The following is a 26,868-nucleotide window of genomic DNA, read 5'->3' on the forward strand; positions in this document are numbered from 1 at the left end:
CATCACCTCCGCCGACCGCAACCTTATCTCTACGTTCTACAAAACCCTTCTGGATTAAAGATCCACAGAACCCCGATGTGACTATCGGCTGCTCTTGCAAGAGAAGAAGCGCAACTTTATTTTCAATTTGGCCTTTGTGAAGAGAGACGTCATGGATTTAAGAGATTCGCTTTCCCAGGACTCCCAGGTGTCTTCTTTAGGCAGCAACTCCAGCCTTGCGCAAACCATCCAACAAACACAGGAACAAAACATCACGGAATACACACGTGCGCAATACAACCTCCATCACTCAGATCCTGACGGCCATAACAATGGCAGTGTGTTCCATATAAGCAGCGGTGTGGACTCATCCGTCCTCTCATCCGCACCTGCAAACCTCACATCGGAGCATTCAGACACCCACATTCCAGTCCCACGCACTGCATGCCAGTTCTGCCACCTCCAAGGCCTGAACGACTGTAACGTACTGCAGGGAGACAGGGCGTGTCTCCGGTGCTTACTCATGGGTGGCGCGTGTGATCTCGACTCAGATGGGACTTCGAGACGGAGAGGGATGGTGACATGGTGCATGTACTGTGAAGCGACGAGGAGGAAATGTGCGACGAATCCAGATTGGTGTGATAAATGTCTGTTCTGTTGTGATGGGGAGTGTATTGTCTTGTACAAACCTGAACTGAAGGACACCCGCTCGGTTAGTGAGGGTGAAGATGAGAATGAAGATGATGCATCGAGCTTACTTCGAGGTGAGGGAGATACTACTCCAGAGTCTTCGATGCACTTTGGTGCTGTCAAATGTCGAGGCTGTGGTGAAAAGCTCAGCACCGCGGAGGATGTCACCTGTCCGCGTTGTACAGATGTCATGGTGAGGACCGTGCAAGCATATTCTCCTTCAGGGCGTGCCCCCAATATTTTACAGGTTGTCCTTGAATCAGGTAAGTCCCATACTCAATGTACAGATTCAAATTTCTCATGAGACAATAGATGGGAGGAAGGTTTTGAATACATGTGCCGGATGCTTTGACCGTAAGCTGGATCCGGAAGCTACTGAAATCTATTGTAGCGTATGCAAGGAATCTTTGCTGCGATCTGTAGCTCTGAAGCAAAATTTCAGGGAGAATGAACGCAAACGTAGGCAATTGGCAGAGCAGGTTAAAGGTAAAGATTTCCGTCACTGAGGTTAATGCAAGCTCGCTCACAGCATGACTAGAGTCCATAGCCTCCGCTTCCCAGCCAGAGTCCAGTGCGGAACTGGACAGCAGCGACTGGTTCGCAGAGCTCTATCCCGACTTATCCTGGAAACCTCCAACTCCAACGAAATGGGCATTCCAACCCTGCATCAGCTGTCAAACGAACAGCTTTCTCTGTGATCATGCGCTACCTACTTGCACTCAGTGCAAGAATACAGAGAAGAGATGCAGCTATCAATACTTGACTAATCCGCGGAGAACCGAACCTGTCCGCTGTAAGTCATCTACACCTCTCAAACCACCTCAATTCACTGCATAGATTCTGATTAATGATGCTTTGTATCTACAGTTGACGAGGTGCCACGTACATGTTTCGCCTGCCGTGAAGTCAACGTCAAGATTCAAATCTCCGGCCTCTGCGGACCTTGTGATGCTAAAGCACGCCTCGAAGAAAACCAAATGAGTACAGCTTTATCAGCAACTACGCCCATATCAAATACAGTAGCTTCAACCACGCAAATCGAAGAATCAAAGTCCGAACTTCCGCGTTTCCTAGCTTCGTTGGAGACCAGACTTGAGGATATTCGCTTAGGCCATACCCCACAACAACAGCCTCAGCCAGAAGTCATCCCGAAAGTTAACCCTGAAGCTAAATCGCGACTACCAAAGCAGGTTCTCATCCAACTTCCACCCGTCCTTCCATCAGAAGAAACAACTACCAGTCCTCTCCCGGGCTTCACAACTCCCTGCCTCGCCTGCCTCGACAAGCTAATCCCATGCTCAACACACCTCGAACCCACTTCGCCTTCCAATCCTCATCCAACATCCTCCATAAAACCTTACCGACCCCCAAGCATCCGCTCCAAGCATGCTACGACTACCAACTCCGATGCTCAACAGCCAACATTAGCAACAGCAACTCCTTGCCTAGCTTGTTTCGACGACACGGTTTGTGCGTACCACCTGAAGTCCGGATGGGACGAGAAAGCCGCTACGGCGTGTGGTGGTTGTCGATTTGCGGGGTTGGATTGTGATGAGGGTAAGCCTGGATGTGGTGCATGTGAGGAGAGAGGAGTAGAGTGTTTGTACATCAAGGGTACTGTGGCTGGCGAGAGCAAAGGCGTGCATGGTATGTTCCCTCTTCTCATTTCTCCCCCCGTTCCTTTAGCCCTTCTATCTCTTGTAGAGCATAACCGGAGCGAATCTCTATCTGGATGTGAGATTGAAGCTAACTTATCCACGAAGCAAAAGAAGCAGCTCCCAAGCCAGAAGCAGACCCAGAAACCGCTCCTGTCCCATCTCCTACCTCCACAACCCCTAAAATCCAACCTCCACCACCACCTCGTGCCTGCGGCAGCTGTCGTCTCTCGGAAACAACCTGTGATGGAACAAGACCCGGGTGCTTGGTTTGCAAAGGAAAAGGACTGGAGTGTCTATACATTAGCGGCGGCATGCAATCTTCTGAGTCTACTGATGAACTTAGTGAGTACTTCAGATTTCTGCGATTTCCCCTCTTGAAAAACTGAAGAAAGATCGCTGACATCGTGTAGCTACATTTAAGGCCACTTGTACTGAATACAAGGACGAGAATGAAGATGAGGATGAGGATGAAATTGAGGATGAGAATGGGGATGTGGATGATCCCTCCCTCAACGGACTCGCCACTTCAACAATCCTCTATCTCGCCACCGAAAAATTAAAAGCACACAGTACCAGCGATGTCCAGGACTCAAATCTCGATGATTCAGTCATCCTTGCCACTGCCAGTGATACTGAGCTCGAGACTTCCACTGCCGATGCAAGTGAATCGGCAAGTTGTGACTTGGTTGAGCGAGGTGAGCTCACTCACCCGCCAAACGAGGAGCTAGACGGCTCAAGCGAGGGTGAGAGTGAGGGCTGGGATGTGGTGAGTAGCAATGAGGAGTATGAGGTCATTGATGCTGGGCGTGAGTCTGACGATGGGGACGAGGGGAGTTTGGTCCTTTGAGTGAGGATCTGGTTGGGGTGTTCACGGAGAGTTAGCTATGGTAGTGAGTAAGGGTATGAGTTCTGTGTTTTGGTCTTGGGTGTGGGCACGTTGTGAACAATATATTGCTTTGCTTTGCTTTGCTTTGATTTAATTCCTCATTTTGTGGTATTTATATTTCCTGTTCGCTGTTCAATATTCAAATCTTTGCTGTGTACAAGACTCAGCTCGCTGATACAGAAGTTTCCTTTCACCGATCATCCTCGCTTCTCTCCGCACGATCTCCCTCCACTTCTAGACATCTCATTTCACGCACTCATACCACATCTCGAAGGTCAGCCATCCATCACAGCTCTTTGTACCTCGCATCCAAGTTCACACGCTGCGGAAACAGCTTCTTATCCGTACAAAATCCACACCTCACCAAATCCCACGGCGCCCTCCCCCACTTCCCCGGATACCCGGGCAATTCCCACACTCCATTCAACCGCCTGACATACCCCATCTCCACCAACGCTTGATCTCGCACTTTCAATATACTCGCCATTCCCTGCTCTCCAATGCATCTCTCGCATCTGATAGTCTTGCAAGATGTCTTGACTTCTTCGCCCGCTTGCACGCAGTGATTGCAAGGTCCTGGGCGAGGGACATGGTTGAGGTGACTGTTTTTCGCGCAGATGTTCCAGATGTCGTAGTTGATCATGATGGAGCAGCGGGAGCAGTGGAAGTGTGTGTGTCCGTCTATGGGGACGGCGCTGAAGGGTGATAGAGGGTGGTTGCCCCCTGTTGGACCACTTCGGGGTGGAGGAAAGCCAGGAACAGCGTCAGGGCTCGTACTGGTATGGTTTGGTTTGTTCACAACTGATGTGAGCTCTTGGGGATCGTTTCTGTTGTTGTTGTTGGATTGCTGTACGTTTTGAGATTGGTTTGAAGTTGGTTCGACGTGATCTGGGAGCTGTTGATCGGGAATGTCGTTGACTGAATTTGGAGCTCTGCGATGCAGTTTACTGGTGATTCTGGTCCAGAGATTTCTGAGACGTCGTCGGTGCTGAGCCATTGTTTATTTGGATTGGGGATTAAGGTGAGAACAGATAGGATAAATGAGCAGAAGCCGATTCATCGAACAGCACGAGAGTCCCTGTTCTTGAGGATCCGGTTTGGCAATGGTAATATCCAAGCGGAATTCGGCGTGGGGTGGAGTGCTTCGAACACGATGGTCGTGCCTTGGGAACAAAGGCCGATAATGGGGATGGAGCTCCCTGTAGCTTTTGGACGAAACGATTGAATGGTTATTCCGAGTATGATATGATTCGATGAAACTTATGTAACTGATGAGGCGTTATGTTGTATGAATGATTGCTATTCGAAGGACGAAGAAGACTTGACAGAATAACAGCACGTGTCACACGAATTATTTCTCAAAATCGTTCTTTCCCTGCTTCCATCAGTCTGATAAGCAATGTTCTGGAACACGAGTCTACGTACACAGAATTCTGGCCTGCTGAAGGGAAGGTGACCTAGGTTCAGTTTCAAACTTGGAAGGAACACCTCATCTGGCCCTTCCCACCATTCCAACCGAAAAGCCCTCTTTGGCATTTCATTTTTGATTGTCATTTGCCCTTTTTTTTTTTTTTTTTTTTTTTCTTTTTTTTGGCTCATACTGCTCTATCTTTCGTTCTAACAGGCGAGTAAATTAGATGAAGGCTTCTTCGTTTGGTGTTCTACCTCACCTGTAGTAAATCCGAAGATTTTATCCTTCTCAATTTCGTTGCATTCTTCTGCTTAATAGCTTTCATATTGTGATATTGACTGATGTGAAAAGTCAGTTAGGAGGTATTACGGCCTGTTATTGCTTTCCAATTATCTTCAAAGAGTCAATGTTTTGCGGTTCGTGCGGGGTCGAGCTGGGGCGAAGTCCTGCCAGATCTCAACAGTATTGAATACAGATGAACTCAAAACTTGATAAAATAATAACAAAAACAGAAACCTGCTTGTTGTATAATGTAAGAGAAGGTGGGACTTTCACAATGGCGTTCGTTGCATGAAGTCCCTTCGCTCCTCGACGCCAACTCGCTTAGCTTGGTATGCAAGTAAACAAGAACGGAAGCGAAAGCCATGCTCTAATTGTTACTCACATGATATCACCGGCGTTCCTTGATGTATGCCTTTTCTAATGGTTATCAAGAAGGAGTTGTAGGAATTTCAATGCGCTGCGAATAAGGTAATTGTGGCTACCAGATGCATCCTGGAGCAGCATGTTCAGCCGGGCTAGCCGTTCCTCGTCCGGTTCGCTTCTTGTACTCACTCGTACCGTTATTACAGGAAAGTTTTAGCAATAAAATTTTCGCCGCCTAACTTCATAGAGTAATGGCATTTTTCGCAAAGCATCAATAATTTCTTAGCCTTGTATCCGGAACCAGAAGAGCGTCACTGTCCATAGGACAGCGACCTCCAGCACGGAGCGATCATCGCATCCTGAGAGCTGGACCTTGCTGCATGCTGCGTGCATATTGTAGTAAAGAGGGTGGCCACAGATTTCCGAACCCTCGAAGGTTTGACGCCTGCTGCTATTCTGTTGCTATGAGACTTTGTACCTTAGTTTATAAAACTAGAGACTTGAATTGTTGATCTTAGCCTCTTCTGCTTTTAAAAGTCCTATCAAACTTTATTTCTTTTCTAATTAATTGACTAAACAACAATCTTCCAATTAAATAAGTAAAATTGAAGCCATAATTAAGATATCTACTGTTAAAATCTAGCGATTCTGTTTATTTATAGAACTAAGTATTTAACTTTCCAGAAAAGCTAGGGTTCGGAAATCGGCGGCCACCCTCTTTACTTGATCGCAGTCAGTTTTCCATAGATTCAAGGCATTCTTCAACTTTCCGGTGCTGAAAGCGGGGAGCCATCTGTAAAGCCATGGAGAAGTGTGCAGCATAACTTTGTCGCATCACTCGGCTAGGACCAGGTATCAAACACACTTGAAGCTGGCTATTTTGAGTAGGCGGGAAATTCCTAACGAGAACGGAAGCTCCCTGCATCGTTACATATGCCCAAGAATGAAACTATACATGGGCACATCGAGTCCAGAATTGCCACCCATAGTGAGAGAGAGGTAAGGAGATGTGCTATGTAGCAATCAAAAGTAATGTATTTATCCAACTCCAATAATATATGATCTGCAACGGAAAGTTACAAGTCCAGAGTGGATAGCCTAGCAAACAGACAGCGCAACATTGCAGGACTTTGGCAAGGTCTGCCATGCTTGCACAGCCACCAACATTAAATCTTGAAATCTTAACCTAGATGCACAACGTGGCAATGTCTCGATTGTAATCCAGAACAAAAAAGGAATTAAATAACTTGACTATGCCTTGGAATACATCGTCATAGATTACGAAGCTGCAAGAACTGAAGTGTCTTCAAAGCTGGTGGAAACCAAGTCAACTACCCGACTAAGGCGACTGACTTGATATTTCAAGTGGAGTTTGTTCGGCAGTCTGGCGCGATTTCCTGACAAATTTGACACATGTCTTGATGCGTGTGTTCTTAATGCCATGAAATCAACCACACAAATGTTACGTTGGAAGATTATGAATTAAAACTCAGGGCGGGTATGTAGCTCAGAAAATCATGTCATGTTGACTTTTTTGCCCTTCAGAGTTTAACCAAGTTAAACCAACCACTTCTTGCATGTCGAGGCAGGCGAATTCTCAAGTAACCCATGACTGTAAGATTGATCAAGAGCCAATCATTCGACCATGTTAAGATCGACAGAAGGTAGATAATTGCGACAGCGAACTTTGGAAGAGCTTCAGTCCCCTACCATCATGCAACAAACTTTTGCTGCACGGCCAATAATTGATCGGAGAATTTCAAGACAGCTAAATGACAGCATACTTTGGAATTCAGCCAAGCGAAAAGAGTCCATACTTTGGAAGTGCATGTCGCGAAGAAATAGTTGGCATGAACTGCATGTACTTAACTGGATGCATCTTGGGTATGTTCCTTGGATGGTCTTGACCTTGGGAACTGCAGGAAGTCTCTCACAGCTTTTGAAAGGTGTCAAACTTTTCATCATCCCAAGGTGTTCGCGCCTCGGGCTTCCAACAAAATCCTCTCGGCATCCAGTTCCAAGCGAGTCGGCGTTCACCAGGAGCCCGCAACCCCCATCAAACGGGACGGCCCAGCGTTCAAAGTCCTAAAACCGCACCACCCAAGGCTTGTCCACATGCAATCGAGATTTCCAAGCTCATCATCTGATCATCATACGACAGGCACAATTCACCCAAGCCTTAAGCCTCCAATTTGTCCTTCGTTGTCAAGAAGTCGACCGTAGTGCCGCCCACATCTCGCAGCGCCGTATATCGCCAATCTTATTAACCGGATGCGAAAACGGGTCCGAACACGATTTTGGTGTAATGCCAACCGCCGATAACACCCTCCCAGCTTCAGCCAAACATCTTTTTCTCTTGGTGCCCACGAAAGGAACTTTTTCGCCGTATCCGATCCATTTGCATTGGTCGATTTAGCGTATACGATGAGTCCGAGGCTGAGCTGCCCAGGTCTTCTGGATCCGATGTAACACTTCGCAATGACGCGTACATCCTGGTATCCAGTTCAAGTTCGAAGGAATGTTAGAAGTACATGTCTTGCGGCGTCTTTATATATCCAAAATTTGTTCGGGAAGTTCGGAGAGGGATGCTGCCAAGCTACTCCTGGCTGACCCCACTCCAGAGTAAAAGCTCCTTACTTCCCGAGAGCTGTGATGGCAAACTACTGGCGGGGGATTTGACAGACACATACCGGAAGTGACTCCGAGACCATAGAGGCGGTGGTCAGAATGATCAGTCCCTTGATTTTGGGTGTGCTACCACCAAAACACCTGCCGCATTTGGCCGTGGGAGGCGCAACTGCGGAATTTAAGCTTAAAGGGCCCTGTATTTGCCTCACGACCACACTACAGATCGATACAAATCTTCTTCCATGATGCTCAAGCTCATAACACCTAAGCTCGTGGAACAGTGCTCAAGCTATTGGACAAAGATCTCATGTCTATTCCACAGTTCGATGCTTGCGGTAAATGAAGAGATTCTATTATTTAGGAAAACCAACAAACCTATCAGAGATACGCGATATGGAAGCCTCAACAAATGGCTCAGTCATGACCGTCTTACGTGAACATCTAAGCCAAGTTGGATTGACCTCGGCAGTCTGTAGAAAAATAGCAGATATTGACCAGTAACATAGAGATCCTCTACATACATGCATATCCATATCCCAACGAGCAGGACATGTATGCAACGCCAAAGCTTCACCTACCTCGAAATAAGCGAGGGGTACAGCGCACATATTCTGATTACAGCGAACCACTTACCTGCAACATGCTGATTCCACAGAGAGTAGCATTGCCTAGATGAAGGTTTTGAGTCCGACTACTTTCCAAATAGGAATACACAGCTACGAGCACGTTTTGAAAAAGCCACCTCAAAAGTACTCGGCTTACTAAAACCTCCGAGGCGGGATCTCTAAGTGGCGCTGCGATAGTGGGTATCGTGCCCACTGCTGGGTGCAAACGGCGCCGACTCAAGAAGGCATCGAGAGCGCATCTATAAGTTGACGAATAAGCTTGTCCATTAGGAGGCATCAGACAACGATCGTAGTAATCTGATATGATTTCCCCCAAATAATGGGCTGAGTTGACGAAGTGAGCCCTCGATCAAAAGAAGTTGGATACCCCGCTATGTCACAAGTCTAGGCTATCTGCGACACCAAAAATACAGTCATCAGCCCTGAAACTGCTCCTAATATTTCGTCCCAAAGGCTATGGACGCCGCAGCCTTGCGGCGCCAGCTAAGCTACGCCGTGTACTCGCACTTACAGCCAAACATCATTCCAATCCCGTATGCTGACAGCGGCGCATGATCGTCAATTTGCAGTCAAGATGTCCATCCACTTTGGGACCATTTCGTAATTTCACAAGATGAAAATCCTCCCTACCGTACCCAGCCACGCTGGTGATTCCATGTCATGACATGTGTCCCGTCTGTAAGTTTCCCAATTGATATCCAGACAAGGCGCCCCCAAAACGCCAAAGGGAAGCCAGCAAGCGGCCGAACGAATCCAAAGCTGCCATTCAAAGATTTAAAGGTCAACGTTCAGCTTGGCTTGCATGGGTAGCTCGAGGGATGTGCGAAAACCTTCCGCCGTGTCGGGCTACCTGCTGTGGGTTCGGGCTCGGTTTGACCTGGCTATCCGAGCGGACTTCTCCTCCGTACTTCGTACCTGTCGAATCCCTCTCCCTCCTGCGCTCCACCCACCATCAGCAAATCACACATCCCTGCTGAGACGCGAAGAATACTCTATCGGATCAAAATGTGGTGTTGGATTAATGTGCTTAATTCAGGCAGCAGGCTGGCCTCTTCCATGGCCGAGAAGAAAAACTTAAGTTCGCCAGATTAAGGGGAAAGAATCCTGGGGCCGCGGTATTCTTCGTGCTCAATTACTCAGATGCTGAGTTCGGCCGAAGGCGGATATCAGTAGTACGGCGGAGGTTTAGTTACATTCCACAACCTGCGGGAGAGCTTCACACATGAGGGGTGGGGAATGGTCTGAAGCAGAGTTTTTGAAATGCTCCTCGGCTGTAAAGCAAACGGGCGGGGATATCATGATCTGTTTGGATAAACGGCATTCGAAAGTTCAGACAGGTGGCGAGTAGCCGGGAATTGAGTCTGCCTATTCAGTATCCTGTCACACTCGTTCGTTCTGACAAGGTTGAGTCGGTAATGCTCTACCGAACTTGACTCCCTACCGATCCAAACGTTGAGCTTCTTGGAGAGCTCCGTTGACTGGCATCTGCTATGGCTCGTGGTGTGTAATCATGAGTCTTGGAGAAAAGCCACTAGTGGTACGTAGGTAAGCAACCACTGATTGGGGCCTGCGTGTCGATTACTTACTCTGCATGCCGCCAAATCTTGGCATTGGTGGGATTTGTGTCTGTACTCTGTGCATAAAGTCCGTAGTCCGTACAGTATAATCAGGAGGTTGGTTGGTCAGGAATGGCTCCAGCCCCGACTTAACTTTATTCTACTTCGAGACAATGAGGAAAGCCTCAGGTGCATGATAGACTTTCCAGGTAAAGTGGTCCAGATTGGGAATGACACCACTTAAAGATGAGAATGTTTGAGTGGGAAAGGTTTGAATTGAGTTCCATCAATTAGGGTTTGTCCGCCCTGAATATCCACTATCAACCTGAACGCCAAATCCACAGGCCGACATGTGAGTGAAGGACCTGTGATGACCTCTATAGATACACCCCGTTGAGGATAGCATTGAACAAGAATGGGAATCATTAGACAGTAGAAAACTCGTAACCAAAATCAAACGCGCCGCCCACCCATTTTCCAAGAAGAAAGGGGTTCCGATGTAAACATTGGAGTTACGCCATACCCATCTGCGCCTCGTAGTCTCCAGTGAAAATGATGCTGTCCATCTGATCTATGTCGTATCCAGTATTGCAATCAAGCATGTTTGGCCTGATAGTTCCATCCGCAAAGTTCAATCCGTCGTTTATCTGCATTACTTTGAGCGCATCCGCATCGAATCCGCCTTGTCTCGCTAGAGGCGATGATCTCGGGATCTGTATTTGTTGCCTCATGTAGTGTGCCGTGAGATCGAGTGCATGCGCCGGTCCAAGAAACTCATCTGTGCCTGCCCACGGAGAGAAGGGTGAGGCGTTGCGGAACATGGGCGATTCTGTCTGGTAGTCGGTATATATGGGCGAAGGCATTGAGTTGGTGGTATCCAACGAAGGGCGATTCTGGTACATAGGCTCCTCCTCGAATGATGGTCTTTGCGCAATGTTCAACGGCGCAGGCTTCCGAGGCGCAATCTTTGCAGCGGCTTGTTTCTGCGCCCACATCATTTGATTGTAGTCTTTGGACAAATTTGAGTGGTCGCTTTCACTGCTGCTTGCTCGGTCTGTTCTTTGGAGCCCGGGAGAGTATGACGATGAATCTTCTGAATGCTTGCGGCTTCCATTATCCTCCGATGCCATCTCTGATCTCGCCGATTGTAATTGTGCTTGTAACTCAGCGAAGTCTTGTTCTCCTTCAGGGAAAGCGTATGGAAGGTCTGGTGAGGCGCGTATGCAACCCAGCTTGGAGGCGATATCGTGAATAACTGGTTGCCCTCTATCATTCAATTCAGGTTCCCCTAGATCCCATTGCTCGCCATTGCGGATCATTGTGTAAAGCTTTTGAACTGTTGCGATCAGGGCGTATTGGGTGTTCTCCAAAACTTCCGCGTACCTGGCACTAAGTGATTAGCTCGGACATGTTTTTGGCACCTAAGTCGGCACTCACCCTCGAGGTAATTGCTTGAATTCAGTCTTCTTTCTGCTTCCAGCTGTACATACTAGTCCATCGTCTTTACATCTTTTGCATGGTGACTCTCCATCACACTTGATAAGTCAGCAAGGACAATCTGATATCCAGAAACAAATATCATACCTTGGTCTTCTTCATGCGACACCTTTCACATGCCTTCCAAACTCTTTTATGTCGTCCATCTAACACAACTGAACTATGTTCGTGTGATGAAGTCGACCTTTTCGAACTTCTGTTGAGTGACTTGGAAGGCTTCGACATCTTTCTTGATAGGTGTGATTTGTTGTCGTCCAATGGCGGGGAAGGTAAACCAGAATTAGACATACTGAAAAGGGATCGAAAGAATTGTGGTGGAGTGGGGAGGCTGAAGTATTTGAGTGTTCAAACGGATATCCAAGCTCGATATTGAACAGTCGGGTTTGATCATGTGACTGTGCTGATTCAGAGGGCCCATCCAAGGGCGGCTGGTTTAGTAGCTTGTTATATCCGAGAAGTCTCCTTTGAGACAGGGGAACGGTCTGTCAAGTGCTGACTTCACAGGACCCTGGAGATCAAGAGCTATCTTCAGGATAGGAAATCGATCCGAGAGCGGAAGCAATTCCAGAGCGGCTTTGTTGTTGATGACTGCACGTCAAGTAGGGTCTGGTGCAGAAGTGTTGTGATGGGCTATATGTTCATGATATGAGAGAGTGTGAACAGTGTGGGGGAACAGCGCCACGGATATAAAGAGAATCTGAGACTTGAAATTCAATAGCATCATGAAAACAAGGAGACCGGAGCTGGGCGTGCCTTTGTATTATTCGAGTAGGCTATGGAGCTATGAGCATTTGCTTGGGCTGGGGGGACATGTCTGGGCTTAGCTTCTCGGATCGCGACAAGGTCTTACACCGATTGTACGGCGGACCAAACATGCTTCTCGGACACAAGTTATGAAAGATCCGTCGGTATTGGCTAGAGGCCGAGATTATGCATGGGACCAGGATAAAAAGCCTCACGTACAGTAAGAGCCAGAAAGCGAAGCCCTAGAGACGACGTGGACTGCGGGACAAGGTTACTGGCACTAATCCATAGGAGGGCCATTGCGGCTAACCTTGGGGGTTAATCACCCACGATGACGCTGTAGTACGAGTTTCTCGCTGAGAATGCTTCAGAGAAGGTTTTCGGGGAATCAATCACTCACCACGAAATTCCGAATTGTTCGTCCACTTGTGGCTCATGTAACTCGCATAACATTACCACCCTCGATCTGTTTTTTAACATGAAATAAGTTTGCCAACCTGATCCCCCTTCGATTTCCTGGGTAATGCCACCGGCCGCACATACTCTGGCTAATTTGAGCTTAATTCATGTGGAACATGATAAGGAAGGTTGTAGCGCAGCCAGGCTGCCAGTTCTCGAACCTTGTGATGTATGTGGCACCTTATGAGGCTCACTACTAAGCAGGTTGAACTTTGTTGGGTCCAGACGCGGATTTTATTATTCAGGTAGCTCAAAGAGAAGCAGGATGATGACTCGAGGGGCAAGAATCGTTGATGCCCAGTAGATGATAACAAAGAAAGTTATGGGGCCAATTTACTGGCTGGATTGCGATCACCAAGTTTCAGAATCAGCAAGTTCTGATGAATGGTGGGATTGAACGACAGGATGCCTAGAATCTGCGGTACTAAGCACTATCGCATATGTTAAGCTTGGAGCCCCATATCGCCAGGCATAGTTTACTATCATACAATTTTACTCGACCAGTTACAGAGCAGTCGCAACGAACTGACCAATCTTGAGTTCATTGACCACGTAAGCACAGTAAAACGCTGACTTGTTGGTCGTAACCTGGATCAATCAAGCACGGTACAAAGAGTTACGATGTTGTTGATTCCTCACTCATCAAGTACAGTCAAGCATTCATGGGTACTGCTAATCTTTCTGTAATCTCGTATCACATCATCTCAGTCTTTCTGGTTCACTTTCCCTCTGATACCGAAATGTTTGCAGGTTCATCCCGAGGGTTGGTAATCAAGAAAATTTGTGGACAGGGCTGACATGCCGAGGGACACCACAACCACTATCAAATTCGGCCCACGGCGCATCCATCTTAGTAATGGCTTCCGTAGATGGTGCTTGTAGAGAGAATCTACGACGGGATGAAGTGAGAAAGTGATTCCCGAAATTGGCACCGGATGGGTATTGAGCGAAGACCCTTCACGCCTCGCCTGCCCTTGCAGATATCGTGACCATCCTGGTGGAATTCCACTTGATCCACAGATCAGAACGAACAACGCGAGGGTGCTGGGACGAGCACAAACATGCGGGTACGCTTAGGTTGATCGTGTTTTGTGTGTCAATTTGACGTAAAGGTTTACATCATGATGCAGCCGTCACCAAAAAGGATGGAAAGAAGCTTTGAAAGTTAGTTCCACGAATTGCTTTTAGATCTGGACCCATTTGGACACGTCCACATCTTTAATTCATCCAAACAAAGTCTTGTGAAACTATGAAGTCGGTGGCTTTTCGAACTTATGCATGATGAGATGCAGCATGAGGCTCATTTTTGGCCACACAGTAGTGAAGCTACACAATTTTACTCCGTTGAAAATCTTAGGCGGCTTCTGGGTCGGCTTTTGGCACGCTTCCATGATCGTTCCAGAACGCCTATCTAAAGATCATCGGTGATAAGATGTGCCCAAAGCTTTGCACAGGGATATCGAAAGCCTCGTGGGCCCGGATGACATGAGATCCCGTTCCCGTTGTGCAGGACTCACACTCCGTCATGATACGAGATTACGATGCGGTGCACATCAACAACACCCCTTAAATCAGATATCTTGGCCCAAGACCCAAGAGAAAGTTCTTTAGTTTCCTGGGTCAGGTGGAACTGTACAGCTTCTTTGTCCAATATCAGTTATGTCTTTGTTCAGCTTGATAAGCGATATTTGGGCACCGGCGATTTGTAAACCGCGTATGCCACGGGCATTCCACGGACACAAGAGAATATTCCGCTCCGCTATTCAGAGCACAAGACACTTCGAGAAATGTATGAAAGACATTCGGGAGCTCCCGCAACGATTCGTCAACATATGCCGCAGATCTCCGTTGAATTTCCTTTCCAGCAACATCAGCTGGACCATATTCAGAGGATTTATACACAGACGACCCCCCCCCCCCCTACACGCCCCCCCTTGCAACCAATAGGGAAGTACTATCAATGCTACTTGCGGGGCACTTTGAGTACTTACGCCTGTACAACTCTCGAGTGTATTCCTAAAGGTTAGGGTTAGTTAGGTTTAGTTAGGGTTAGTAGGTTAGTTAGGGTTAGAGCATAGGTGAAGCACGGGGTTCCCTCTGGGGGTTTGCTAACCGGAGCGTGGGAGATATGTGATTTTATTGCTGTTTGAGCTATTATACCTTCGCAATTGCTAGAGATTCTGAAGCTTTTGATTCGTCTGACCAGGGGGGGGGGGCGTGTGGGGGGGGGGGGGGGGGGGTCGTCTGTGTATAAATCCTCCATATTCAGCACAGGAGCCGAACTCGGTCTTCGAGGATGCAAGAAATCTCCTGACTTTGGGTAAATTCGTAGAAGAAGCGGCGGTCGGCAGCGTCTGAACCCCGAGCCAAGGACTGGCGGTGCACCACATCTCTGTTGCAGTGGCTCATGATGGCTCATCCACTAACAAGCTGCCCTGGATCCTGGTGGTCTTGTGGCTTCGGCTCGGACCAGCATCATGTTGATTGTCAAGCATAAAGGTTTGCACAAAATGGAAGCAAGAATCGATGGTCTTGGCAGAATCTTGCAGGGCTCGATTCCCACGAAATACCAGCTCATCCCCCGCCTTTAAAAAAGATCGAAGATGGAAGTATCTTTCGACACTAAACGAGAGCGCCCCATGTCTCTCGTGCAGCAAATTGATCCCAATTAGATCTTTGCCGGCATCTGGCACTTGGCAAGATGCATTCAAGATGGTATCCAGCGCTCCAAATCCATACGTCCAATTTAACCGCCAGGAAGACCCTCTGACCGGAACGGAGAGTTCAAAGGCAATTCCTATGATGCTATTCCAAGAATATGGCTCAATTTAGGAATACGCGAGAATGTGTCCCCGTCCACCGTACTACCAAGGATATGCTTCGTCATCCTCTCCTATTCCATCAAACAAACCCTCGCCAAATGCCATGGGGGAATTGAAGTACCGGCCAACAGAGTTTGACGTGCATCCCTTGCTTTGAAAACGCGAAGTCGCGAGCTCAGGGGCAGTCGCGAGAATCACCGAAAGATATTACTATATCCGGCTAGTGCGGCGGCGGATTTAACTTCAATAATACCCGTGGATTGTAATCATTAGTTTTATGCTGAGCAAGCGCTGGAGATCTGGGACGAGTTGTTTCCGCTTCCGCTCGCCAAAAGGTGCAACATCTGATTCAATCTCTTGTTCTAAGAATTGTTCTCTGCAGGATTTAGTACTGTTATTCGTCTGTTCTTTCCGTCTGCTGGGCGGGCGCCACATTCGCTCTAGCAACACTGAGCGGCTGTCTTGAAGTGTGCCACTGCCGGGCTTAGAAATGTCGAAGCCTTCCGTGGACTTCCTAAACTCGGTTCATCGGCATTTCTGATTTTTCGCTTCGTTGCTTGTTGTTCTTCGTTCACCGTACTGTCTCGAACTATTTTGATGTCACACATCGTCCACTTTGAGTTGATGGGTGCGTCATGTTGTCGCGTGCATGCCATGAGAATATTGTTTTGATATACCTAGGTTGCAGCTTTGCAACCCCCAGTTACGGAGGTTGTTCCGACCAGCCACTTGGCCACGCACCCCAGAATCTGCGAAGCACTTACTGTGGGGGTATATTGGATTTGAATCACCAACACTCATGTTCTTCAGCAAATGTACTGATGTCAAGATCATTTCCTTTGAATCCTCTGAGGTCAAATCTCGCCAAAGTCATCAGTTTTGGTTACGTCAACACTCTTCGCTGCAGCTCAAAATCCATTTGAGATAAGTGTTCTGAAAGTCTTCCAGTTTAGTGGATGATTTAGTCTGCTATAGTTCTGCATCCAACTGAGGCTACCACAATCCCCGAGGCTATTTCGCCGCGCCTAAGATCATATCCGACCGAGTGACAACGTGACTTGCCCAAAGATATGTTGTTAGATTTAAGAGGGAGTATCCTATCTCGATAAGTTCCTCACACATGAAAATGGCCTTTTGAAAGTTGTCTTGTCGTTGCAGCTGCGCAAGTCACCCCATTCACGTGCAAGAACACCATCGACTATGGCCCTCTGACACATCCAAACTGACAGTATCCTCAACTTACCAAACGATATACTTTTTTAGCCTGCAAGAACACAACTTCGTCTTTTCTACCATAAGTATCTATTTCTAAACCACCTCTTATAATTCAATCAATCTACCCCACAAGAAGAACATGTCTTGTCGAGGTAAAGTTGAGGCGCTCCTCGCTCCTCCCCCTCGCTTGCCAACCTAGGCGAGATCCACAGTCATTGCTGAATCATGAGTCTGCATACCTATACCCTGTAGCCTATGATTGATTCTTTCGACAGTATTACAGCATTGTCAGCGGATCCGAGCGCTTTGAATTTCCCCTCATATCTACGCCTCCGACTTCGCTCAGGACGCCGCATTGAGAGTCGTTTTCTCCACTTGCTTCATTCGGCAACACAAAAAGTACCCTCATGCAAGATTACCGAGACTTCGCATTCAATAACCGTTCTATGCATGTAAACAATCGTTGATAACAGCATCTGTTGCGCGATGCGTTTACGTTACCCCTCGTGTCACCGCCTCGTAGCAGTGGTACATCACGCACGTGGCAAGGTCTCGACTGATATGCCGTGCTATGGGTTCCTCTTCATGCTGTCGAGTTACTCAGCACTGTGCTCAACCAAATAAGCATATATGCATGCTGACCATTACCCAAGCGGGAAGCTTGCCAAGATCTTCACTGTCCTCTTCGATACTAGCCAACTGCATTCCCGACCCTATTTCATTGGATGTTGAGCGCTATCCTTCCTGTTACTGCACCTTGTTCGTGATCTCTTGTCATTGCAGCGCGTATTCAGCGCGTCTGCATTGGCCTATCAGATTTATCTACTTCTGCATATGTACAACCAATTTCTAACTCTGACACATGGAGCAACGTCTTGATAGACCCAAACATCTTCTTTCTCCATATGTAGCAGGTACAGTTGGAGTTATACGGTACTCTGTTTATATACTTTGAACACCATTCAGACATAAAACCTCTTTTAATCTACAACGCCGGGCGAATTGAACCTATGTACCCAAAATCTCACGCATTCTAGTTCCGTTTTATCAATCAGCCCCTGATCATGGCAAGCCAATAACCCTGTTCTCCCTGGTTGTGGTTGCTCTCTCTACCAATCCATTGAATTAGTAGAATTATAGTGGCGAAGATAAACAGACTTCATTCAACATTACCATGTCTGCGGATTTACAGATCCGAAAGGTCAAGAGATAAACTTTCTGGCGTTAGAAAACCTCCGATCAAGAAATTTGATGATTACTAGGGACTCTGTAGACATCATGTCGTAGTGCATGATCGACAGGTGCTGACTGATCCATGTCCCGTCGAACTGATTACTCTTTTCCTGACTCTCGAGGCTGGTAGTGTTCGCTAACAGCAGCATTCAGTCGACGTACACAGTTGTTCCGAACAGTGAAGAATGTACTGTACTTGTATGAGCGGTTCACCCTTAATTTATCTTCTCCTTACTTAGTAGCTTCGTTTGGTTGGATCTGGATGTGTATGCCCAAATCTTTCCTCATGGAGGGGTGTGTTTGCTTGGCGCGCGCAATGGTCGAACAGTGATTTGACTCGTTCCCTTCATCAATGACGTCTGTAAATGATAAATCCACCCGAAACTTCTGTTTTCTAGTCTTAATGATCTTAATTTGAAGTTCTGTATGCATCATGCGAAATTGAGGACTTGAGAGATCTGGGCGTGAAGAGGTGTGGGGCTGGGTCCAGTTTCCTATTTTGGATATTGAACAAGAAATCAAACATTCAGGTGAACACAGATGATCCAAGATGAATATATTTCAGCAGCTTAGTGGAAGATCTTGGAGCCAGTCTTTACAAACATATTATTGAGATAAACCTGGTCGAGATAAACCTCGTGGAGAGAAACCTGAGTTTTCCTACGGCACCGAAGGAAATGACCAAGGGAGAAAGTAACAGAAGGTATCTTCAAAGTGCTAGGCTTAATATACACCCTGAGCTATTTTGTCGTTACACATTGTACGTATAGCTGATTATGAAGAGCTTCATCGTTGCTTGGCTTCTAGCGGCTCGCTTAGCTGAGGCGAGAACGACCTTCAAAACAACAAGCAGTTAGCGAAAAGATCAAGCTACCATTTTGAAAACTCAGTGACACTGCTTCTGATTCACTCAACAACGACCAGCAGTTGGTGCAGTTTTTCAGCGATAACACGTCGGCGCGTGGAGAGCACCACCGTCGTTGGATTACCAAGCCCAGGTTTTGAGCTAACACCCGTGTGACTCGTCTCTTGAGTCATCCTAACAGTTTGGAGGGGGACATGGCAGAATTGATTTCGGATTTTCCAGATATTGTTCTTGTCTAACATACATCGAAAATAAGGAGGGTATAAGGTAAGCCCAAATTAAGATGTGCGGCTCCGTTCCTCAATTCATGACACTCCCAAGAAGAAATAGCCTCATTAATGAGGGATCTGAGAGGAAGGAACCTGTATTTTCGACATCAATTCATTTCAAGCCGATTGCTACTGGCGTTAATCTGTGCTATATCCAAGAAGTGGTGATTCTCTAGGACCAAGAAAGAATGAAGTGAATTCAAACCAGCGCCCGGCGAAAGCTTGCAAAGCAGTATTATTGACAGCATATTTCCTAAAACCTAAACCATGTTGGGCAAATTCATTCTCCTATCAGAATCTCTAATAACATTTCTGACTCAAGTGGTTGATCAGATCAAAGGCCAACTTCTCAATCTTCGACCCCAATGAGACCGCCAGATGATTACTTGTTATTGGATAATTTTTGCGCGCTGCTTGTGCATGCCATTTGGCAAGAACTTGGTATATATGGACATGGTGCACTTGAGAGTATGTATTGCAGAATTGAAATCAAAATCAACAAATGGCTACCAAATTATCAGTCCCAAAATACCAAAGCGGCCGTTATGGAAACCCTTTCTTGGACGCTGGATAACCTTATAGATCCTGATCTTTGTAGACTTGACATCATCGAATTGAAAGTTTCCATGATGGGGTAGGTGTATTCTGTCCTAAGAATACCTCTTAGGGGATGGCGATCTATCGAAGCTGACGACTGATGCACTCTCTGAATCGGATGTAGTCTTTTCCAGCTGTTCTTTCACATCTCCTGATGACACCGGATCCCAGTCAGCAGGGCGGGTGAATTTCTTTTGCTTTGGTAAGCACTTGAGACCCCGTAATCCATCATCGAGCATCTTGCGCTTATCCACCAGACGCTTCCTCTCGACAGAAGACTCTGCGGTCTCACCTGCGAGGCGAGAGATATCATCCGAGCTCATGTCCAAGACCTTGTCCGATCGGAAGAGCTCAGCAAGCTTTCCGATGAGGCAGTCTTCAACTGCCAGCACGCTAACGTCGTCGATAAATCTGTTCAGTGCAACCTAGAATAGTAGGACTACAGTCAGTATTCCGGACACTGTCAATCCAGGTGCAACTTGCCTTGTAATATGCCTCCATATAGTCAACCGCTGTGGAGCTTCCGAATAGCTCCATATTGGGTTCGAGACCCTGTGCCAGAAGGTCCACGAAATGTACCGGATTGAGATTGATCTTTCTGTCCACGTCATCGAAATGTTGTGAGCCAAATACTTTTCGAATGAGCTGTCTGATAGCACGCTTGTGCCGTGCCTGTTGGGCCTTCTGAGCGTTGTCCGTCAACTGCCGATTGTATGTAATGGGATGCTGCGTGGCAGAAACCAGTAACTCGTCAACCTTAGCGTGCAGTCCGATTTTGAGTTCTTCTACCATGTCGTGGACAAACTTAAGCACCTGAATAACGATATCATTGGCAGCAACGTGTCGGATCACGAGCTCCGTCGTCTGATGTGCAGCTTCCACGATATCCTCGACCAGCGCTTTCGCAATGTTTCGCCACGGTTCGCATTGCTCTTCGAAGAGATCGCCAACAATAAGCGGGTTGAAAAGGCCTGGTAGTTCGCGTCCCCTGCTAAACTTCAAGTGAGAGGCGACCTGCTTAACGTATCGAGACCTAAGGATACGGGGCGACTCGCTGATTTCGTCTTCGTCCTCACTTTCACTCTCCGAATCGGCGATTCTCTGGCTCTGTCCGTTCGAGAACATTTCCTGTTTGAATTCATGCAGAAGATTCTGCACCACAGCCCTGAGCCTCCTAGGATATCCATCATGCTTCTTTCGAGAGCCGAAGAAGCGGTCCCCGTACGTGCCATCAATCGCCTGCCTCGTCAGGGATGTATATTCTTCACTCAGATGAAGGAGATACTTCAGCTGCTCCGTCGGAGTTCCCCGGACAGGGCCAAGTCGTTCAAGCTTTTCCGTGCACTCGTGGATGCCATTCTCCACATCTTGAACTAGGCTTGGCAGCTGAGACAGGATCTGGTCATTGAGGACAGAGCTGAGTCTATTCTTCAGAGCTTCCACACCACAGTGCTCTCTGATGACGCTAGTCCAGATGCCTCTGGAAAAAAAATCATTCTCGGTGGCATCACGTTGGGCTGAAGTCGAGCCCCGCTGCTCGAAGTTGCGGTTCCTAAGAACATGCCACCCGAGACGGAGCTCCACTTCAGTGTTCTGCGCGAGGCGCACCCAGTACGCCTCAGAATCGGAGCCAGTATCCAGTGTATCGGGCTTGGTGATAAGCCCCATAGTACGTAGTCCCTCTGGGTCGGCGTGTTTGGCCATTGATGTCACTTCCTGGAGGACATACTCATTTTTTGCCGAAACTACAGCTAGAATAATGCTCCTAGGCCGAGCCATATACTTCTGAACCATGCCGTGGACTGTGTCGACATCTGTGTCTGATTGCTCCTTGTTACCAGTCCTGAAGAGACCAGGGAGGTCTACCATGGTTAGATGCGGCTGGTCGGGGCCAGTGAGCTCGATGCGAAGGATATCGTCGTAAAACTTTCGAGCATCCGAATTCCCCATGGCTTCCATTGCCTCCTCTGTCACTGCTTCGAGACCGTCACTATTTACATTGGATCGGGGTTGCCAATGCTCGAGATCCTCCTTTTCTTTGTCGTATCGAGCTTCGCCGGGTATGATGAATACCTTAGTGCTGGCGTTCTGGCCTCGGCGCAGGACCAATTCTGTCACGAAACGAGTGCAAAGCCCGTCCTTTGTAGGGAATCGCCTGCCAGAAATAGCTTCAAGGACGGAGCTCTTGCCCGCAGACTGATCACCACAGACTATGATCTCGGGAAGGTCCACATACCGGCCGACTCCTTGCGCACGGAGGCTGTCGATGATATCTAAAAGGCTTCGATAGTCTCCCATTGGGATGTCTGCGGCCGTCATATTTGATGGTATGAGTGATGGTATGAGTGATGGTAGAATAAAGATTGTATGAAGGATTAATATCCAAAACTCCCTCTCTATACTTCATTTCAGATCCGGCGCGGTCTCAATCTTGATGAGACCGAGTAGCATGTGGATGCCCCCCCGCAGCCGTTGGCAGCAACAAGTTGCGGTGCGATCTCAAATCTTGATGAGGCCGAGTAGTATGTGGATGGCCCCCCACAGCTGTTGGCAGCAAGCAATCGTGGCCCTTTTCCATGTTGATTGGCTCTGGTTCAGCCGAGTTGCTAGCAGTTAGGCAGGCTGTGTTCGCCCGGTCAAAGTCTGTATGTGACATATCGAACGTACATCGTTAACCTTCGATTCGCTCATTTCGTCCACTCGCTTAACGTACTGCAACCTAGACCTATCAACCTCAATAGTTGTGTACGCTTTAATGTCTGATTGATTTCTTTCAAAATTGAAATTCAAGTTACTCTCGTAACAAAGCTTAATTCAATCAGGTTTAATGTCATATCTGCCGTGAAAGAAATCGCCATAACAAGTCTTTCTCAACAAAGGTCAGCCCCCTTTCGACATATTATGCACCAAGCGGCTATGTAAAGTATCATTGTGACGCTGAGTCTGAAGTGACGATTCGCAACTAAGTCTCACAGCTGAGTCCTGCTGCCCAGAGTCATATATGGGACGTGTTAGTAGACACTGGAAAGTCGAGTCATTTGTATTTTTTTCCATCGTGGCGTGCCAACTTGATCTCGGAGTATACTAGCATTTCATGCCTCTCTTGTGTGAACAATTTACCCTTCTCATAGCCCAGCCATTGTTGTCTCAGCTCCTCCGTCCGTTGAGCTATCGCCCGTAGACGGAATGTATCGCTGTAGTAGCTGCTGTGCCCAAAACCTCGGTAGGTGCAGTCGCTGTTGCTGTTAAAGACGGACCTGCAGTCGAATCCTTGCTCATACGCCGCCGTGAAGCCGCTAGACCTGTCCTCAGCGCCTCTACAGTCACATCTTCAATATGTTTACTGAATTTCCAAAAAACCTTGCTCCGGACCACTCCAGGAATATCACGGGAGGATGGCGGCATCCATGAAGGGTAAACCTTTTGATGACAAGCTGATACTCTGATGTGGAGTGGATGTCGAAGTAGAAATTCGTGACAAAGATAGCAGGCCTTTTTACTCGTACCCATGAAACGTAGCTGGGGCACCAAAGCTGGGTTGCGGTCATAGAAGTCGAGAAGCTGCATTTCGGCATGGAGTGTAAGCGTTAAGCGACACGCTCTGCGCAAATCGACCTCTACATCATTTGAATCCCAGCGCTGGGCCAACTTATCCAACGTCATCTCGCAATCATTCTTGAGTAGCCGCTTGAGAGCTTTCCGGAGTGGTGTTTTCTCCTGGTGAAGTGCGAATTTCTCCGGCATGGGGGCATCAACATCCTGAATGTGAATACCAGCAAAGAGCTCAGGCTGTTTCACGGCAAGTTTGACCATGGACTTGATGGCTCCCCAATAGCGAGCAAGTTTGTAAAGAGTTTCCATACAGGGCGGATTCGGCGTTGAGCCGTAAGCGAGCAAGATCCGCAAATGTTTTTGATATACCCATCGAGCCTGCGATGCCCATTCCACCAGACAGCTCAGCTGAGAAGTCTCGGAGGAGCTTTTAGGTGTAGCTATGAAAGGGCATGTCTTCATCCACTGGCCAAAACCTGGTTCCCTAAGTAATTCTTGGTTGGATTCGCAACTGGGCATCTCGGACATTGCCAATTGAAAGACACGCCTTATTCCAGCTTTCTCAAGCTTTTGTACCAGCGACAATATGCGGCTTTGGTCTAAAAGAACCACCTCCTCAAGAATTTCATTTTCCGCCTGCCTTGATAGCTTCTCTGCATTAGGCGAAGTGTGAGTAGCTCTGCATGGTAGGCCATAAATGATTACATACCTCCATTTGCAGCAGCGATAAGAATCTTTAGCACCTTTTCAAGCCCAATACGGTCTTGCTGTGATAGACCACGATTGCGAGCAATACGTAGAATGGTTCCAGACGGCCTTTTCTGCTCCATACAGACGGCCGAAGCGGTCTCCTTGCCGGAGCTTGAAGTTGAGCAGATAAGCGCGAATGAGTAAAGGAATTTTTCCTTTAGCTGACTACTTTTCAGAACATCGGCATCGGGGTGACACTCGAGAAGGCATTCTGTTGGTTCTCCACGAACAGGTTCGATCAGGCTCAGTAAAGCCGAATTGATCAAAAATTGTTTGCGAGCCTCGCCACGTTCTCGAGTCGATGCTACTTTGTCGGTGACCATATGGAAATCTTGGGATGAGACCATTACCATAGCGTGTCTAGGACGATATGATGGAGAGGATAGGCACAATAGAACTGAAGGCTCTCAACTCTACGTAGCACCATGGAGTCAGCCTTAGATATTGCCTGATGATGTCACAAGAGGCAGTACATATCTCATTGGGGGCAACACAGAGCTCATGGGGGGTCATACACATCTTATTGGACCACGTAATCAGAGATGCAGCATCCATATAGTGTTGCCAATCTTGGCCTACCCCAGGTCCAACCAATGATCAAAAGGACCAAAATTACGCCCGACAGCCCCGTATTCTCCTGATATTTCAACCTCAGCCCTTTCGTGGAAAAGTGTCGCTCCATGTACAGCAATATAGTCCTTTCGCCCAGAGGCTCGCTACAGCCTTAATTTACACCATGGCTTTCTCACATAGCCCAGCTGTTTCTCATGTCGACGAGAGCTACTCAGCTTCTGCAGGCTACGACAACACCATGACATGGTTTATCTCCAACACGGACTCGGCATTGCTTCAATCTGAAGTATCAACATCCGCGCCAACTCCTGTGTGGGGTCTTGACGCTACCATCGATCCGGCACTGCTGCTAACCCAGCATCAAGATTTGGAGAACTATTCGAGTGACGCCGCGCCCATCCATCATTTCTGAGGTGATGGCATGCTGTCTCCACCCCACGCAGGGGCATTTGACGTTGGCGTGGCGGGACAAGTCTCGTCACATCTCAATGAAGGCGATCAGCCCAGAGGAGAGGCAAGCAAGGGGTCTTTAGACTCTATGCCACCTACTCCACGCAAGACAACTTCCAGGGCTCGCTCCCTTTGTACATGGAAAGATTGTCAGTATCGTGGATGTAATACCGAAGACGCGAAGTAAGTTCGCATATATCTGAAGGGCATTCTATCTAACGTCCCTCAGAAGTCACGCCTCCGTCCACCGACAATGCCCCAAAGAAGACTGTGGCTGGGCTGAGGCAAAGAGCCAAAGCCAAAAGGATCGACATGTTTGGAGCAACCACAAGGTCTGGGCCAAAGAGAGCGGGTATCCTTCTCAAAGTGTCATGTGCGATGAGTGTTATCAAACATTCTCTCGCAAGGACAAGTTGCCTCGCCATAAGAGGGAAGTTCATGCGGCGCAGAAGAGGGTGAGATAATTGAAGTGCTCGCCCATCGGAGCTGGGATATCAATTGGGCGCATGCTTGTATTTCTTAGTGGCTGCTTTGCTGCGTGTAGTCTTCGCAAAACCAGAGCAGGGATAGTGGGAAGCCTTTAGTCCATAGCCAATAAACGTTTTCGCCATATTGCTTGCTATTCTTGCTTTGTAGAAGGCTATATGTGTGCTATCGTGTGCAAGACGGGCTATGACAGTAAAGTTTAAATCTACACGATAAACTGTAATGGGAACGGAATCACTCATGTCGTATTGGATAGTACCAAAACATGAAGACATTCCGAAAACAAATACAGACTTTCATTGATTGGTAGAACTCAATGGAAGCTGTGTTTGCGTACTAGCTTTCAAGTACTCATGCCACAAAGGACAGCGTGCTCTCGAAAATGGCAGCGAAGAACGCTAATGACAGCGAGATGGAGAAGGCTCGGAAATCAGAATTCCCTCAATGAGACGCGATAAACTATTGCACGAATCCTTTTCAACATAAACTGTGCTCTGAGGGCAAGGATTAGAGGATATCAAATCTGATGTCTCAGGAGTCCAATTGACTATCGGTGTTCTGTAAAGCGGATCCTTGCTAGTGATGAAACTCGTCAGATAGATCACCTATGTCAACATATGCCTTTCCCCAAGTATGGTTTTCGTAATTCTCTCCCCATATGAGGTAGGCAGAGAAGCTTTCACCACTCCGAACTATCCCCCTCATGCTTCTCAAGTTCTGACAGTCCAGAGTCTTCAGGCAGAAAGCTCATTCACCACCTCAACATCGTTCCTACCTCCATCGTACCACCCTCCCTCTCCCAGTAACCAGCAATGCTACATCTTTACATGCATGATAAGGACCTAACTCCGAATCAGTAATCTCATAGTCAATGAAGAACTTATCAACGCCATAGTGGCTGGCCTTGCTCCACACCAATATCTGTATTTTATTTTCTCAAGTCCTCCATGTCAAGCCTGCTGGGGAAATGAGAACTGATAAGTATAGCATATCTAAGTACTGGGATGAAGATATATCGCTTTGCGATGAATCTTAGCTACTTTCCGCTGTCAATAGATTATCCATTGTCACCTAAACCGCGCAGACTTGTCATTTTCTTTGTACACGAGAGATAAGGGTTCTTGCAATAGACGAGGAGAAAACTTGCCTTAAAGGCATAATCTTTCTATGTAACTTGAATGTTGGCTCGAAATCAAGACACAAGTGGAATCAGGCTCACCACTACACCCACACGAGGAGGTTCAACGAATTCTCTTACCGAGTAGAGAGAACAGAAG

The 26,868-nt window shown here is 47.5% G+C and overlaps 7 protein-coding genes across 7 annotated transcripts; 3 read left to right on the forward strand and 4 right to left on the reverse strand.

The window, feature by feature from the left end:
- Positions 1-151: 151 nt before the first annotated feature.
- On the forward strand, positions 152-3,174 carry ONS95_001968 (uncharacterized protein; the record flags this gene model as incomplete). The annotated part of the gene is made up of 6 exons (XM_058495195.1): positions 152-932; positions 982-1,155; positions 1,208-1,462; positions 1,537-2,316; positions 2,433-2,669; positions 2,738-3,174. The coding sequence occupies 6 exons, from the start codon at positions 152-154 to the stop codon at positions 3,172-3,174; spliced, it is 2,664 nt and encodes an 887-aa protein (XP_058355506.1).
- A 325-nt stretch (positions 3,175-3,499) lies between these two features.
- ONS95_001969 (uncharacterized protein) lies at positions 3,500-4,210 on the reverse strand (the record flags this gene model as incomplete). The annotated part of the gene is made up of 1 exon (XM_058495196.1): positions 3,500-4,210. The coding sequence occupies one exon, from the start codon at positions 4,208-4,210 to the stop codon at positions 3,500-3,502; it is 711 nt and encodes a 236-aa protein (XP_058355507.1).
- A 6,381-nt stretch (positions 4,211-10,591) lies between these two features.
- On the reverse strand, positions 10,592-11,864 carry ONS95_001970 (uncharacterized protein; the record flags this gene model as incomplete). Its single annotated transcript, XM_058495197.1, has 3 exons — positions 10,592-11,462; positions 11,517-11,614; positions 11,664-11,864. The coding sequence occupies 3 exons, from the start codon at positions 11,862-11,864 to the stop codon at positions 10,592-10,594; spliced, it is 1,170 nt and encodes a 389-aa protein (XP_058355508.1).
- Positions 11,865-19,833: 7,969 nt separating this feature from the next.
- On the reverse strand, positions 19,834-22,099 carry ONS95_001971 (uncharacterized protein; the record flags this gene model as incomplete). The annotated part of the gene is made up of 2 exons (XM_058495198.1): positions 19,834-20,205; positions 20,264-22,099. 2 exons carry the CDS (start codon positions 22,097-22,099, stop codon positions 19,834-19,836), a joined length of 2,208 nt encoding a protein of 735 aa, XP_058355509.1.
- An 849-nt stretch (positions 22,100-22,948) lies between these two features.
- Positions 22,949-24,435, reverse strand: ONS95_001972 (uncharacterized protein; the record flags this gene model as incomplete). The annotated part of the gene is made up of 2 exons (XM_058495199.1): positions 22,949-23,985; positions 24,042-24,435. The coding sequence occupies 2 exons, from the start codon at positions 24,433-24,435 to the stop codon at positions 22,949-22,951; spliced, it is 1,431 nt and encodes a 476-aa protein (XP_058355510.1).
- Positions 24,436-24,818: 383 nt separating this feature from the next.
- ONS95_001973 (uncharacterized protein) lies at positions 24,819-25,067 on the forward strand (the record flags this gene model as incomplete). Its single annotated transcript, XM_058495200.1, has 1 exon — positions 24,819-25,067. The coding sequence occupies one exon, from the start codon at positions 24,819-24,821 to the stop codon at positions 25,065-25,067; it is 249 nt and encodes an 82-aa protein (XP_058355511.1).
- A 9-nt stretch (positions 25,068-25,076) lies between these two features.
- Positions 25,077-25,569, forward strand: ONS95_001974 (uncharacterized protein; the record flags this gene model as incomplete). The annotated part of the gene is made up of 2 exons (XM_058495201.1): positions 25,077-25,288; positions 25,335-25,569. 2 exons carry the CDS (start codon positions 25,077-25,079, stop codon positions 25,567-25,569), a joined length of 447 nt encoding a protein of 148 aa, XP_058355512.1.
- Between the last annotated feature and the right edge of the window lie 1,299 nt (positions 25,570-26,868).

Source organism: Cadophora gregata (genome assembly GCF_030347475.1).
Source record: "Cadophora gregata isolate MNR1 chromosome Unknown scaffold_10, whole genome shotgun sequence".
In the NCBI taxonomy this organism is placed as follows: domain Eukaryota; kingdom Fungi; phylum Ascomycota; class Leotiomycetes; order Helotiales; family Ploettnerulaceae; genus Cadophora; species Cadophora gregata.